The 16964-nt window shown below is 48.9% G+C and overlaps 1 protein-coding gene across 2 annotated transcripts in view; it reads left to right on the forward strand.

The window, feature by feature from the left end:
• Nucleotides 1-16964, forward strand: part of tmem232 (transmembrane protein 232) — a 209380-nt gene that overhangs the window by 111871 nt on the left and 80545 nt on the right. For both annotated transcript variants that reach the window (XM_085987412.1, XM_085987420.1), the window contains exon 9: nt 9341-9467. In XM_085987412.1, the coding sequence (XP_085843538.1) occupies nt 9341-9467 (127 nt within the window). The remainder of the gene's footprint in view (nt 1-9340; nt 9468-16964) is intronic.

Here is a 16964-nt window from a genome sequence, read left to right on the forward strand (position 1 = left end):
ACATTTTTAACACATGGGGGGAGAAATTCGGTTGCTAGCGCCAGCGATTAGCGCCTAAAGAGGCCCAAATTTCGGGCGGGCGCAGTGAACCCAGTGCCTCTCGCCATATTGAGTGGTATTTTAGTGCCGGCGCTAAGTCTTAGCGCCCGCGCCCGGGCGCAGGCAGATCATGACGTCATTTCAGTGTGCAACACCTTCTTGGCGCCCCGGACCGGAAATTCAGTGGCGCCCCCCTCTGTTCCGCCCGGCGCTAATAAGGACAGCTTCCAGGAACGTTCCCCAGTGGCTCTCGGGCTTAGGGGGGCGCTATTTAAAGGGCACTGCACTGGTATAAAAGCGGCAGCCATTTTGGGAGCACAACTTATTTGTGATTCAGTTGAACTCTGAGCCATTTCACTACTGACCCAGCGCTGCCAGAGGACCTTCAGCCTTCATACCATCACCCTGCTGCTGGTGAGCGCTTACACCCTTTTTAATTTCTGCTGACCTATTATTATGGGGGCTGCTTTGGAGGGGAACGTCCTGCTGCTCGACCATCTTGAAAGGGCACAGGGACGGAGGGAGAGAGGGCCAGGAATGGCCAGACGGAGGAGGGCCAACAGACGTCACCACACCAGACCGTACGCTGCCAGGGTATTCAGGCAGCAGTTCTCTTACCTCAACATGTCGGAGGAGCAGTATGTTAGGAGACTGCGATTCTGAAAGGAGGTGGTGACTGAGCTGTGCCACCTGCTTCAGGAAGATCTGCAGCCGCAGATAAGGTGCAGGACCTCTCTGTCGGTGGCTGTGAAGATAACAGTGGCATTGAATTTCTGTGCGACCGGCTCCTTCCAGTCAGCAACTGGGGACACTGCCAACATATCCCAGTTTGCGGTGCATAGCTGCATCCAGCAGGTTACAGATGCCTGTTTAAAAGGCGGCGTCAGTACATCGCCTTCAATGTGACACTGGAGAAGCAGCGGAAGCGCGCAGAGGGCTTCGCGGCAATAGCGAACTTCCCCATGGTGCAGGGCGCCATTGACTGCACGCATGTGGCTTTGCGGGCGCCTGTACAGAATCCTGAGGAGTTCCGCAACCGCAAGGGGTTCCACTCCTTGAATGTGCAGCTGGTCTGTGACCACCGACAGCTGATCCTGGCGGTCAATGCACAGTTCCCAGGCAGCAGCCACGACGCTTTCATCCTGCACCGGACTTCAGTCGCTGACCTTTTCGAGGCCCCGGCTCACCCTGAAGGCTGGCTTCTCGGTGACAAGGGCTATCCACTGTGTCCATGGCTGATGACCCCCCTCCGTACGCCCAGCACCCCTGCAGAAGAGCACTACAACGTCAGCCATCAGGTGACGAGGAACATTGTGGAGCACACAATCGGCGTGCTCAAGCAGCGGTTTCGCTGTTTGGACCATTCGGGAGGAGCCTTGTAGTACTCACCAGAGAGAGTCTCCCACTTCGTCGTTGTCTGCTGCATACTCCATGACCTCGCCACCCTGTGCACCCAGCCAATGCCAGCAGACATTGAAGGACCAGCAGAGGAGGAGGAGGAGCAGGAGGAGGAGGAGGAGGACCAAGACGGGAGGGTCCGAGAAAGTGGAAGGGCCGTCCGTCTGAGGCTGATAAGGAGTCGGTTCTAGGCCCCTCTCACGGACTGCTTGGTGCCATTGGAAGACCACGAATGGAACCATTCGGATAACCCAAAGCCTATGAAGGCCACAATGATTGTAAATAGCAGACATGGCCAATGACATTAAAATTCTTTGTTTATTTTGAAAACTGTGCTTCCTTCCAACATGACAAAGCAATGGCAACTGAAAGCTTAACTAACAAACTAACACATAAGTGACTCGCACACCCGGGAGACTATCCAAAACATGAGTAACATTCAGAACACGTTGCTCGCACACCCGGGAGACTATACAAAACATGACTAACATTCAGACCACCATCCACGGCCTTGATTTCTAGAAATAGGACGTTTCTGCAGCTCCTTCTACTCTTTCCCCTTTGATAGAGATCTACTTCTCTTGCGAGAACGGCCCCTTCCCTCCCTGCAGCTCCTCCATAATGAGACCCCAGTGGCTGCATGAAGGCTGGGGGACGCCTGCTGACTGTCCGAACGCGCTGATGCCCCTGAGGGACAGCCTGGACGGACTCTGGGCTTGGAGGGGCCGGATGCTGACTGCTCCAATTGGGCATGGGTGGAAGCAGTCTGTCCTGCAGGTAATGGCAGCTGCAGTGGAGACGTGCCAGCGTTGACATCAGGAATGCTGACATCCTGAGAGCGGACACCAGCTCCGCGGTCGGCCGACACACTGGCACTCTGACGGGGCAGCACCGCAGCATGCGGACCCATCGGCTGGTCCACAGATTGCTGGCCTGATGTGGTGCTGCAAGGGCCCTGGGTAATCCTGCCTGAACCATGGAGGGTGGCAGCAGTCAGTGCTTGTGTGGCCTCAATCTGCCTCTGCATGAGGCCAGTGAGGGACTGCGTGGCAGGTGCCAGTGCATCGGTGAAGCCCTGGACAGTCCTTTCCAGTGATGTCGTGACGCCCTGGACAGTCCTTTCCAGTGATGTCGCGACGCCCTGGACAGTCATTTCCAGTGATGTCGCGACGCCCTGGACAGTCCTTTCCAGTGATGTCGTGACGCCCTGGACAATCCTTTCCAGTGATGTCCCCATGCCCTGGGCACTCCTTTCCAGGGCTGCCCCGAAGCCCTGGGCACTCCTTTCCTGTGCTGCCCCGAAGTCCTGCACAATCCTTTCCTGTGCTGCCCCGAACTCTTGCACACTCCTTGACAGTGTCTCGATGGCTTCAGGCATCCTTCCAACTGCAGCCATCAGCTCAGTGTGCCTGAGTCGAGCCTGGGCGCTCATTTCGGCGAGGGAACGCACCTCTTCTGCGCTCTGTGCAGCAGTCATCATGGCCTGACGCGCCCTCCGGGGAGATGGCTCCCGAACTTCCCTCCCCCCCTTGTGCTGCTGGAAGCCGCTGGTTCCTGCAACTGGTTCCTCCTCAGATCCATCCCCCCCGCTCCCTTCCAGGGAAGCACTATCCCCAGTCTGCAGATGGGCTGGCTCGCCTGAGGGTGGGACGGATGGTCCAGCTTCCTCCTGGTCGTCGCCTCCGGAGTCAGTGTCCCTGACAGCTAGCTGGCCCGGCTCCCGAGCTGGTGATGCAGCATCTGAAAGCAGGGAGGTTGAAGAGTGGATTTAGCGAAAGGCCAGGGTGGTAGCAAGGGATGCAAGAGTGCTGCAATGCTCTGACATGGGTCCAGGCTGAAAAAGCATGCTGGTGGGGGGAACAAGTGGAAGGAGACAGTTCAAAAAGGTGATGACCTTACCATCACTGTGCACAATGGGGTCGGCAGCTCCAGTGGTGACAGGACCTATCATCCGGCCTCCAGCAATCTGGTGGACTCTTTCCTCCAGGTCCGTCAGTTCCTGCAGCTGAGGAGGGCCCCCGCCAGTACGATTCTGTTCCCTCCGTTTCCTGGCCAGCTTGCCCTGCAGGAGAAAGGACGGGAAGTTCTGAAACATGCTGCCCTGAGTTGTCATCTCATGCCCCCCCATGGTGGATCAGCCCTTACAGTATGCCCTGAGTTGTCATCTCATGCCCCCCATGGTGGATCAGCCCTTACAGTATGCCCTGAGTTGTCACCTCATGCCCCCCCCATGGTGGATCAGCCCTTACAGTATGCCCTGAGTTGTCACCTCATGCCCCCCCCATGGTGGATCAGCCCTTACAGTATGCCCTGAGTTGTCATCTCATGCCCCCCCATGGTGGATCAGCCCTTACAGTATGCCCTGAGTTGTCATCTCATGCCCCCCACCATGGTGGATCAGCCCTTACAGTATGTCCTGAGTTGTCATCTCATGCCTCCCCATGGTGGATCAGCCCTTACATTATGCCCTGAATTGAATGTGCGTGTGCGTTCCCAGAAAGGGCCATGGGTCCTGGCTGACAGATGGCCATTGGGGCATCGCGCACCCTCTGGCCATAAAGTCAGGTGCAGATGGAGGGATGAAGAAGATTGCCAACAAGCCACTCACCCTAACGACCCGAGTGAGATCGTTGAACTTCTTCCTGCATTGCACAGGAGTCCTGGGCGCCACACTGCTGGAGTTGACTCTTTGACAAACGTCCCGCCAAGCTCTGCGGTACTTGTTCTGAGGAGGCCTCTTGCCATTGTCAGGGTACAGCACTGCTCGCCGGCGCTCCACTGCGTCAACCAAAGCATCCAATGCCCTTTGGGAAAAGCGCTCCGCTCTCTGCCTCACCCTCTCCATCTTGTTAAAGTTTGCAATGCCTCAGTTTGCACAGCGCCGAAATTGAGGCCTACAGGGCGATGAGTCTGGCTGCTGAACCTAAATGACCCGCCCCTTTAAGAGCTGGCCGGCGCCTGCATGTCTCGTGGTCATCGATTATTGACAGCACCTGCGCTGCGCCCGTCCGCCCAGATATTGAGTAGCGCCAGCAGGTTAGCGCCTTAGGAGTCCCGTGCAGTGCCTGATTTAACGCCGCAATCACCCTCAGGGGCGCAGCAACCCAATATCGCTGGAGGTGGCGATAAGTTGCGCCTGGCGATAAAATTTGCGCATCGCCAATTCTAGCACCCCGAGCGGGGCTATACCCAATTTCTCCCCCTGTGAATATGCAGAAGATAAAGATGAGATGGTCAGAGACCGCATTGTGTTTGGAATACATTCAGCTAAAGTGAGAGAGAAACATTTGAATGTTGGGTCCGGGCTAACGCTGGACAAAGCTATGGACATAGCTAGATCGCACGAGATAGCCCAAGCACAGTTGAAAACCATAACCGACGCCACGAGCATCTCACGTGAACAGACAGTGCACGCAGTTAATAGACACACACCAAAGAACACCGCCCAGAGAGCATGTTTCAGAACAGAAAGAACAGAGAGAGTTCTAAAAATGGGCGACACAGACATAAAATGCTTCAAAAACTGTGGATATTGTGGAAACAACTGGCATGGAGAAAAGGAGCATTGCCCTGCCAAAGGAAGGCAATGTGCTAAATGTGGTAAACGGAACCACTTTGCTAAAGTGTGCAGGACTATTTTCAGAAAAGCCGTACACACAGTGAGTGACAGCCAAATGCCAGATAGAGAGCCAAATGCAGAGGAACTGTTTATTGATTCTGTGTCACAGAAAAAACAGATTTCAGAGACTGAGCAAGCCTTTGCCGATATTGAGATAGGAAAACAGGGCAAAGAGCTTAAGTTTAAACTAGACACTGGATCTCAGGTTAATGTAATTCCTCTGAGTGAGTATCACAGCTTGAAGGATGAGTGTGAGCTACAGCCCACCTCACGCAGACTGACCAGCTATGGGGGTGAGCAGCTCATTGTAAAAGGCACATGCGTGATGAAATGCAAGTACCAAGAAAGCGACATGAAGTTGGATTTTTACATTGTTGACACTCGGGCACCTCCAGTGCTAGGTCTAAAGGCATGTTTAGACATGGACCTCGTCAAGCTAGTGCTATCATTGACAGCACCAGTTGAGAAGCAGACAGTCATGGAGGAGTTTGCTGATGTTTTCAAAGGAATCGGACTATTCCCAGGTGAATGCACTATTCACCTTGACCCAGCAGCAACCCGTGTGGTTTGCCCACCAAGAACGATACCCCTTGCTCTACGTAGTTGCCTGAAGAAGGAGCTGCAGAGCATGGAGAATACAGAAATCATTGTCCGGGAAACAGAACCGACAGAGTGGGTCAACGCGTTAGTAGTGGTTGAGAAACCACGTACAGGCAAGCTCAGAGTCTGTCTCGACCCCAGAGATTTGAACAAGGCTATCAAACGCCCTCACTACCCTCTACCAACGCTAGATGACATCACACCCAAGCTAGTGGGAGCACGTTACTTCAGTGTAATGGACGCACGATCAGGATACTGGACTATCAAGCTCACGGAAGAGTCATCTAAGCTAACAACGTTCAACACATCATTTGGACGCTACCGATTTCTGCGTTTACCATTTGGTCTTATCTCAGCTCAGGATGAATTCCAGCGGAAGATCGACAAAACCTATGAAGGCCTCGACGGAGTAGTCGCAATCGTAGATGACATCCTCATCTATGGCATGAATAGAGAGGAACATGACAGGAACCTCCATGCGATGCTACAAAGATCACGGGAGAAAGGTATCCGGCTCAACCCTGAGAAAAGCATAATCGGATCCACCGAGATCAGTTATTTCGGGCATCGCCTCTCAACTGATGGCATTAAGCCGGATCCAGAGAAAATCTCCGCCATCAAGAAGATGGAGCCGCCGAAGAACCGCGCAGAGCTAGACACAGTACTAGGCATGGTTAACTACTTAGCCAAGTTTGCCCTGAGCCTCTCCAAAATCAACGCACCCATGTGTCAGTTGCTCAAACAATCCAATGAGTTCCTGTGGGACAAACAACATGGCACAGCATTTCAGAAAATGAAAGACCTAATCACCAGAGAACCAGGACCAGTTCTTGCCTACTTCGACCCCAACAAAGAGCTCAGACTACAAGTGGACGCGTCAAAGTACGGACTAGGTGCAGTATTATTGCAAGAAGGAAAGCCCATCAGCTACGCTTCCAGATCTCTCACAGACAGTGAAATCAACTATGCTCAAATCGAGAAAGAGCTATATGCAATTCTGTTTGGATGTAAGCGTTTCCACCAGTACGTCTATGGCTGACAAGTCATTGTGGAATCCGACCACAAGCCCCTCGAGTCAATCATGAGGAAACCACTAGCCGCAGCCCCACCAAGGCTACAGAGAATGATCCTTCAGCTACAGAAGTACGACTTCACAATCATTCACCGTCCAGGCAAAGACATTCCTGTCGCAGACATGCTCTCCAGAAAGTCTCTTAGCTACCAGGACAGCAGCCTCAGTGAAGGCATGGATGTGCAGGTGCACATGGTGTACAACAGCTTACCTGTGAGTGACTCAAAACTGAAGGAGATCCGAGCAGGACCAGAGAAAGATGCACAACTCACACTGCTGAGCAAAGTCATACATGAAGGATGGCCTGAGGAAAGGAGGAAATGCCCTCAGAGCATATCTGAATTCTGGAGCCACAGAGACGAACTGTCACAAATCAACGGAATCGTCTTCAAAGGGGAGAAAATCATCATTCCTACCAGTCTCAGAGAAGGGATGTTGACAAAAATTCATGCTGGACATATGGGCATGGAAAAATGCAAACAACGAGCATGTGACATTATGTTTTGGACCGGAATGTGCAAACACATTGAGGACATTGTCGGAAAATGTTCCATTTGTCTAGAACGCCGCCCATCAAATGTCAAAGAGCCCATGATACCTCACCGTATCCCAGACAGGCCCTGGCAGGTCGTGGCAACGGATCTGTTCACATGGAACAACGAGGACTACATAGTGACTGTTGATTACTACAGCAGATTTTTTGAATTGGACAAGCTTCACAGCACCACATCTGCAGCTGTGATCCACAAGCTAAAGGCAGCCTTTGCCAGGCATGGCATGGTAGAGACTTTAGTCTCAGGCAATGGCCCCCAATACAAATCAAAAGAGTTCGAGTCGTTTGCCAAGGCATGGGATTTCACACATGTCACATCAAGCCCACATTACCCTCAAAGTAATGGCCTTGCTGAAAAAACTGTCCAGATTGCAAAAACACTCATGGACAAAGTCAAAGCGGACAAAAGAGACCCCTACATCAGTCTCCCTGAGTACCGCAACACTCCGGTTGATAACTTCAAGTCACCAGCACAGCTGTTGATGAGCCGCAGACTTCGCTCAATCCTTCCAAGCACCAACCAGCAGCTGCAGCCAGAGGTCATCAGCTGCAAGCAAGTGCATGCAAAATGTGTACAGAGACAGCAACACCAAAAGAGATACTATGACAAGTCAGCTAGACTACTGCCGCCGCTGCACAATGGAGAATCCGTCAGAATCCAGGAGCATGACTACTGGAAGCCAGCAGTCGTCATCTAGCCAGCTGACACTGAGCGATCTTATCACGTCCGCATCCCAGAAGGACATGTGTACCGCCGCAATCGCAGGCACCTCCTGAACACCAAGGAACAACACCGTCATTCCAACGAGAGGATCAGTTCAACAGAGTGTGATGAACAGAGCAATACACAAAACACATCATACTTACCTGAACCTAAACCTGAACCTGATTTGTTGACCAAGTCAGGAGCATGCTCAGTTCCATACCACACAAGGTCGGGATGAGAGGTCAAGCCTAGAGTTATCCTTGACTTGTGAACTGTCAAAGAGTGTAGGCAGATCGCTGCCCTAAAAAAAAACTGTACATCATTATTGAAACGTTGAGATGTTTTCAGTGCTAGTTAAATGCTGAGTTTACTTATATGTTTATGCTACCGAGAACATTATGTAGAAGAAAGGTTTAAAAGTAATGCATAACATTTTTCTTTTAAAAGAAAGGTGATGTAACATTTGCATATTGAATTATCATTGGCCCGCAGGCATCTGTAAGGAATACCTATTATATTCACATGTGATCACATGCTGAGTTGTCATTGGCCTGTAGGCATCTGTAAGGGGTCCTAACTCCATCTTGTCCCCACTGTGCTTTATGATTGAGAACACAGACCTAATGCTTCATTAAAAGAGTTAAACTGTAATACTCCGTTGTCCTGCAATTTATTATTTTTGTACAAAGTGTGCAAAACAAGACAGGGAATTAGATATATACATAAAGGTAAATTTTTCAGGGCTATGGGGAAAGAGCGGAGGAGTGGGACTAATTGGATAGCTCTTTTAATGAGCTGGGATAGGCACGATGGATGGAATGGCCTTGTGTGCAGTATGATTCTATGATTGTATATCTATAACACTAGATTAAATCCACATATGTTTTGTACTCAATGCCTCTATTTATATAGCCATGGATCCTGTATGCCTTTTTAACAGCCTTCTCCTGCCACCTTCAAAGATTCCTATACATAAACCCCTGTGACAAACCTTGGGATATTTTACTACATTAAAGGCGCTATATCAATACAAGTTGTTATTGTTGTTGCTTTCTGTCCCTTAGCCAGTTTCGTATGCACCCTGCCACTGCCCCTTTAATCTCATGGGTTTTAATGTGTATTATTTTTAAATTTATGCAACCAGGATAGCCCACTGAAATTATGCATTTTGTATCAATGGAATTGTGAAGACAGAGTAGGAGCATTAGTCCAATCATTATACAGATTATAATATGTAACATAATGCATATTATAGGTTGCAAGAAAAAATTTACATATGTAAGAACAAAATAAGAAAATGACAAACCACATAAATGATACTTGACAATATGTTGGGATTTTTTTTATTTTCAGGATTGATTCTGCGCTTGGTTTGCTGCTCCTAAGTGAAGCTGCCAAAATGAACATGACTTGTTTGAAGGCTTTGACAGAGCTGGGCATAAATCTTGTAACACATTTTAGTCCTCACAATTCAAAACAGGTAAAGGTAAAGCTACATGGTGTGCAATGCGAAATATTACAGATCATTCTTCTAAGAAGTACAGGAAACTCTTTTTTATCCAGCACCGACGGGACCGGCGTGGTGCCTGTTTATCAAAAAGTCCAGATTACCGAGAGTTATAGTTAAAATGTACGAGAGCTCCGTACACAGCAACAAATCCAAGTTTCCCTGTTGCTTAGCAACAGCTGCAAGAACCCCGGCCACAGACCAAGTGTCCCTGTTGCTTAGCAACAAGTGCAGAAACCCCCAATTACACAGCCAAGAATCAAGAAACGGCCACTAATATGAAGAAAAACTTAACTGAACCTACTCCTGAATTTTGACGGTTAACCGAGGTTTCCGGTTGTTTGGGTGCTGGTAAATCGAGAGTTTCCTGTAGTTTTCTTTTAATTTCCTGTGGTAACAAAGTAATATACAAAACTTTTCCTTCTGTATATGTTAAATATAAAAACCTCGAAAATCTGCAGCCGTTCTGGTGTACTCCCAAAGTAACTTCAGCCAGAGTATAGCGGAACAGCTGAAACGAGGTAAACTAATGGAATTCTTTCTGGATGGACATGTGGGGGAAGAGCCTCCACTTGCCCCTTACAAGGCCATTGTCATAAGGGGATTCCCTACGTCAGGATTTCCCATGACCTGGGTCTTTAAAGGGACCTAACATAGGTCTGTGTAGGTATGCTTGGTCAAACTAGTTGTAGTACCCGGCCCACTGGTAGATGTGGGAACCACTTGGGAATTCAGGCTGGAATGGAGGCATAGACCCCTGAAGATTTAGATGTAAGATTTTAAAATTTATTTTTAAAATGAATGTGGCTCCCTTTGTAAAGAGGGGAGGGAATGATGGGCAGGGGCTGGCAAAGAAAATCTTGGGGGGAGGGGAATTGGGCCAGCACACACAATAAGCGAGGGACAAGATGATGCTATTTCAACAGGGGATAGAGGGAGTTCCCTCTGGTACGGCCCTCATCTCCGCTCCCTTAAGTCAAAGGGACGCAGACTTGAACGTTTATGGTGGACAACTGGTTTAGCCATTCATCGCCAGATCTGGCTGCACCACATAAAGCACTATTGGGTTCTGCTCTCCTGTGCCAAAACTTCTCAATATTCCAGGATCATCCTCGAATGTAAAGAATACCCCCAGCTTCTCTTCTCTGCTACTAACCATCTTATAGAATCATAGAATGATATAGCACAGAAGGAGGCCATTCAGCCCATCGTGCCTGTGCCGGCACTTTGAAAAAGCTATCCAATTAATCCCACTCCCCTTCAAAGTATTTATCCAATTCTCTTTTGAATGTTACTATTGAATCTGCTTCCACCACCCTTTCAGGCAGTGCAATCCAGATCACAGCAACTTGCTGCGTAAAAAAATGTTTCCTCATGTCGCCTCTGATTCTTTTGTCAATCACCTTAAATCTGTGCCCTCTGGTTACCAAGTCTTCTGCCACTGGAAACAGTTTCTCTTTATTTACTCTCATCAAAACCATTCATGATTTTGAGCACCTCTATCAAATCTCCTCTTAACCTGCTCTGCTCTGAGGAGAACAACCCCAGCTTTTCCAGTCTCTCTACATAACTGAAGTCCCTCATCATGGTACCATGCTAGTAACTCTCTTCCGCACCCTCTCCAAAGCCTTGATGTCCTTCCTAAAGTGTGGTGCCCAGAATTGAACACAGTACTGCAGCTGAGGCCTAACCAGTGTTTTATAAAGGCTGGGCATAACTTCCTTGCTTTTGTACTCTATTCCTCTATTAATAAAGCTAAGGGTCCCATATGCTTTTTTAACAGTCTTCTCAACTTATCCTGCCACCTTAGTTCATATTGCCTCTCCTCATTTTTCCTCCCAAAATGCATCATTCTTCCTATCAACATATATTATTTCACACTTTTCTACGTTAAATTTCATCTGCCATGTATCTGCCCATTTCACCAGTCTGTCTATGTCCTCCTGAAGTCTGTTACTATCTGCCACATTATTTACTACATTTCCGAGTTTCATATCATCTGAAAACTTTGAAATGATGCCATGTATACCCAAATCCAGATCATTAATATATATTAAAAAGAGCAGTGGCCCTAATACCGACCTCTGGGGAGTACCACTGTATACTTCCCTCCAGTCTGAAAAACAACCGTTCACTACTGCTCTCTGCTTTCTGTCCCTTAGCCAATTTTGTATCCATGCTGCCACTTCATTCCCCAGAACTAGATCCAACATTGCTTCCTTTCTTGTTGGGCTGGAAACACACTGATCAAGAAAGTTCTCTTGTATACATTTCAGGAATTCTCCCTCTTTGTCCAAGATATATCAGCAAGTAAAGCAATGGTCCCAATACTGACCCCTGGGGGACCCCATTGCATACTTCTTTCCAGTCAGAAAAACATCCGTTCACTACTACTCACTGCCTCCTATCCCTTAGCCAATAACGTACCCAAGTTACCACCATCCATTTAATCCCATGGGCTTTTATTTTGCTAACAAGTTTATTATGTGGTACTTTGTCAAACACCTTTTGTAGGTCCATATAAACAACATCAACCACACTACCTTCATCAACCCTCTCCGTTACTTCATCAAAGAACTCGATCAAGTTAGTCAAACACAATTTGCCTTTAACAAATCCGTGCTGACTTTCATTTATCAGATCATACTTTTCCAAATGCCAATTAATTTTGTCCCAAACTTCTTAAATGCCTTTCCCCTGCCTCCTTCACCCTCACCTCCAAGTGTGAGGAGATCATGGACTTCTTTGCCACTAAGATTGAGACCATCCATTTAGTTGCCTCTGCCACTTTCCTCCCTTCCCCTAGCCCAACAAGCCAAAATTCCCCTAAAGATCCCCCCCACCCTAGCCCATAACTCACATCTTTCTCTAGCTTCTCTCCTATCACCCCTCATGCCATCTCTGAGCTCATCTTGTCCATGAGACCCACCTCCTGCTCTCTCGACCCTATTCCTACCAAATTGCTGACCACCTAACTTCCCTTCCTGACCCCCATGTTAGCTGATATTGCTAATGGTTCCCTCTTCTCAGGTACTGTCTCCCTCCCCTTCAAATCAGCCGTCATCACCCCTTTCCTCAAAAAACCCACCTTTGACCCCTCTGTCCTTGCAAACTATCGCCCCATCTTCAACCTCCCTTTTCTCTCCAAAGTTCTTGAACAAGTTGCCGCCTCCCAAATCCATGCCCATCTTTCCCGCAACTCCATGTTTGAATCCCTCCAATCAGGTTTCCACCCCTGCTACAGTACTGAAATTGTTGTGTCGGTACATTTCTACCTAGACACAATTTAGGACTCAGAACTCAGAGATTCAAACATGAAGTGCGTTATTGGAAGGAAAGGAAGTTCTGGAAAGTTCCGAACAAAGAGAGCTATAACTTAACAGAGAACACCCAACCATTTATCTCCTGTGACAGCGCCACCACAGGTGGGAGGAGAACACACAATAGAACACACAATACATAACATTTCCTCCCCTCTTAAATGGAAGGTCCACATTATTCCTCAACAGGTAAGTTACTTTCAATGCACTCAACGAACCTAGGGTAGCGGTAGACTGCCTCAAACCCTGACTTTACCTGGGGTTTATTCTGCCCCAGTCTTGTGGGTAAGTCACTAAGCCTACAGATCCAAGCGTCTTGGAGGCCACCGCTCTCTGACAGGATACCGGCGGTCATCGCTGGCTTCCACAGCAGTAGGCATTGACACAGGCCTGGATGGAGAAGGTGCCTATGTCAGTTGAAAGTCAGGAGTTTGCACAGGTGGAACAGTCGCTTTGACTTCCTGTGTTGGAGAAGAGCACTGTGGCAAAGGATGCTGGTTTGCGGTATCATCCGGAAATAGTTCAGGCCAACTGTTGGAGCCTCTGTGGCTGTCTCTGCTCCTAGCAACAGTTGATCTGTGTGTCTTCTCCAGACGACGTCCTCAGCAGTCTCAACCGTGTAAGACACAGGGCCCGTCTGCGCGATCACCGTAGCAGGAACCCATTTCGGTCCAGTGTTGTAGTTTCGAGCTAGGACGTGCTCTCCCGGATGAAACCGTCTCTCCTTGGCTCTTTTCTCTCTCTTTTCAACTTGAGCTTGTTGTTGACAATGGACAACCTGTTCTGCCCTTGGAGGTTTGAGTAAGTCAAAACTTGTCCGCAACTGCCTCTTCATCATGAGCGAAGCGGGGGAAGTTTTGGTTGTGGCATGCGGCTTGTTCCTGTAGGACAACAGGAAGCTGTTCAGATGTTGGTGGATTGAGCCCTGACCTTGCGATGCCTTCAAGGCGTGCTTCAAAGTTTGCACAAACCTTTCTGCCTGGCCGTTAGTAGAGGGATGATAGGGCGCAGACCTGATGTGTTGGACACCATTCACATGCAGGAAGGTTGCAAACTCCTGTGATACAAATTGTGGACCGTTGTCACTTACGAGTTGTTCTGGTGAGCCATAACGACTGAACATCTCACCAAGTTTCTCAATTGTTTTCTCTGCCGTGGTAGACCTCATCACAGTGACCTCCGGCCACTTGCTACGAGCGTCCACAACCACCATAAACAGCTTCCCTTCGAAAGGACCGGCGAAGTCCACATGTACTCGCTGCCACACTTCTGCAGGCCAATCCCAGGGGTGTAGGGTTGCCAGCTGTGGAACATTCCAGAACCTTTGACATGGGGAACATGTTTTGGCTTTCTCCTCAATATTCCCATCGAGACCTGGCCACCAGAAGTAGCTTCTTGCCATTTCCTTCATCCGAACCATCCCACTGTGGCCTGTATGAAGTTGTTGCAGTATAGGTTCCCTCAGAGGTGGCAGAATGATGACACGGCGTCCCCAAAGAAGACAACCTGCCTGGACGGAGAGCTCATTTCTTTTTGAAACGTAAGGTTTCAAACTAGGAGAATCTCCTATCGCTCTCCCTCGAATGACATCGTCCATTACCTCAGACAGGACTGGATTGTTGCGGGTGTACCTTCGCACCTGAACTGCAGTGACAGGTGCTCCCTCCACTTGTCTAAAGTAGAAGATGTCTATCTGACGAGGCTCTGGGGGAGTAACAGGCAAGGGTAGCCTCGAGAGACCGTCTGCGTTGCCGTGCAAGTCTGATTTGCGATATTTGATGTCGTATGTGTGTCCTGACAACAGTAAAGCCCACCTTTGCATCCTGCTTGCAGCGAGAGACGGAATTCCGGTGTGGGGCCCGAAGATTGAAGTCAATGGACGGTGGTCCGTCAGGAGTGTGAACCTTCTCCCAAACAGGTACTGATGAAATTTTCGAATTCCAAAAATGATTCCCAAGGCCTCGCGCTCAATCTGCGCATAGTTACTCTCGGCCTTGTTCAAGGTGCGTGATGCGAAGGCGATAGGTTTCTCTTCACCCGAAGGCATGATGTGGGATATGACTGCTTCCACACCATATGGTGATGCATCACATGCTAGCTGCACGGGTAGCTTTGGGTCGAAGTGTGTCAGGACCTCCGAATTCAGCAATGCTTTCTTTGCTTGGGCGAAAGCTTCGTTGCACAGTTCAGTCCATTTCCATGTTTTGCCTTGACATAGCAACTGATGTAACGGCTTCAGCAATGTTGCTAAGTCTGGAATAAACTTCCCATAGTAGTTAAGTAGCCCCAGAAATGAACGTAACTGGCTCACATTCTGGGGTGCTGGGGCCTCCACGATCGCCTTGACCTTTGGCGGCGCCTTATGCAGGCCAGTAGCGTCAATCACATGCCCCAGGTACTCAACTGAAGACTGAAAGAATTCACATTTGTCTTTACGAACTCTGAGTCCGTACTCTTTCAGTCATTGTAGTGTCGCATCCAAGTTCAGAAGATGATCCTCCTCATTTGTCCCAGTGACAAGGATGTCGTCCAGGTAGCACTGGACTCCTGGCAGTCCACTCAAAATCTGATCCATTGCCCTTTGGAATAGAGCAGGGGCCGACGTAATTCCAAACGGAAGGCGGCAGTACCTATATAGCCCCTTGTGTGTCACAATTGTCAGCAGCTCCTTTGATTTGTCATCGACATGCATTTGTAGATAAGCCTGGCATAAGTCTATTTTGCTGAACTTTTGCCCTCCGGCCAGGCCCGTAAAAAGATCATCAATGAGGGGAAGAGGGTACTGTTCCACAGACAGCACCGGGTTAATAGTCACTTTAAAATCCCCACAGATTCGAACAGATCCATCCTTTTTCAGGACAGGAACAATGGGTGTGGCCCATTTGCTCACGCTCACAGGCTCCAGGACTCCATTCTTGACTAAGGCCTCCAAGTTAGCCTCAACTTTTGGCCTAATTGCATAGGGTACAGGTCGGGCTTTGTGAAACTTCGGCTTGCTGTCAGGTTTAATGTCCAGTCTCACGCTGATCTTTTTCATGCTCCCAAGTTCCCCATTGAAGAGTTCTGCATGTTTGTTTAACACTGCAGTCAGACCTGACTCCCCTTTTGACATCATGCGGACTGCAGGCCAGTCCAGCGTGATTTTCTCTAGCCACGCACGTCCCAGTAGCGATGGGTAATTTCCCTTTACCACATATAGTGGCAGTTTTGCAGTCTGTCCGTTCAATTTAACTGTCACCTCAATGACGCCTCTCATGGCCACAGGTTCGCCGGTATACGTCTTTAGCACAATGTTTGTTGGCTGAAGGGTAAGATGCTTTAGCATTTTGTTGTAGACAGTGTCTGAAACAAGGGACACAGCCGCGCCTGTGTCCAACTCCATCCGCACTGATTGTCCCTCCACCAGTGGTGACACCCAGTAGCCATTTGAACCACCTGCAACCGTCAGTATGTGCACCTCTTCCTCCTCAGAGGTGTTGCTCCCCTCTGTTTTGCTTGTTCCATCATACTGCACTGAATGAACACTCTTTTTCCTCTCTTGTCCAAATATAGACATTTTGCTTCCATGCTTCCCAGCTCTGTCTGTTCTTTTTTTACCTCTACAGGCGCGTTCAATGTGACCCTTTTTGCCACAATTTTGGCATTCCAGCTCCGTACACCAGCAGTCATTAGCGTGATGGCCCGTTTTCCCACAACGGTAACATGTGCCGTTCTGCGCACCTTTAGGCTCAGACGACACCTTGTGAACTCTCCCTGTTGAACTCAACTGGTGAGCCTCCTTTTCTGCCATCTCCATGGAGACACTAACTTCAATGGCCTTTTCAAGAGTAAGGTTGTCCTCAGTAAGAAGGCGCTTCTGTGTGGCTGCATTTTGCAGACCACACACAAGTCTGTCTCTAATGGTGTCATTCAGCACCTCCTTGAACTGGCAGTGTTCCGACAACCTTTTTAAAGCAGCAATAAACATAGTCACTGATTCCCCCTCCTCTTGATTCCGTTTGTGAAATCTAAATCTCTCAGCAATAACCAGAGGTTTTGGTGAAAAATGTGCTCCAAGAATTTCCACTAGTTGCTTATATGTTTTAGTTCCTGGCTTATCTGGCTGCACAAGGCTGCGAAGTAAATTGAAAGCCTTCGGCCCGATTACACT

Source organism: Somniosus microcephalus, chromosome 1 (genome assembly GCF_052327205.1).
Source record: "Somniosus microcephalus isolate GS21.2 chromosome 1, FLI_Smic_1.0, whole genome shotgun sequence".
Taxonomy (NCBI): Eukaryota; Metazoa; Chordata; class Chondrichthyes; order Squaliformes; family Somniosidae; genus Somniosus; species Somniosus microcephalus.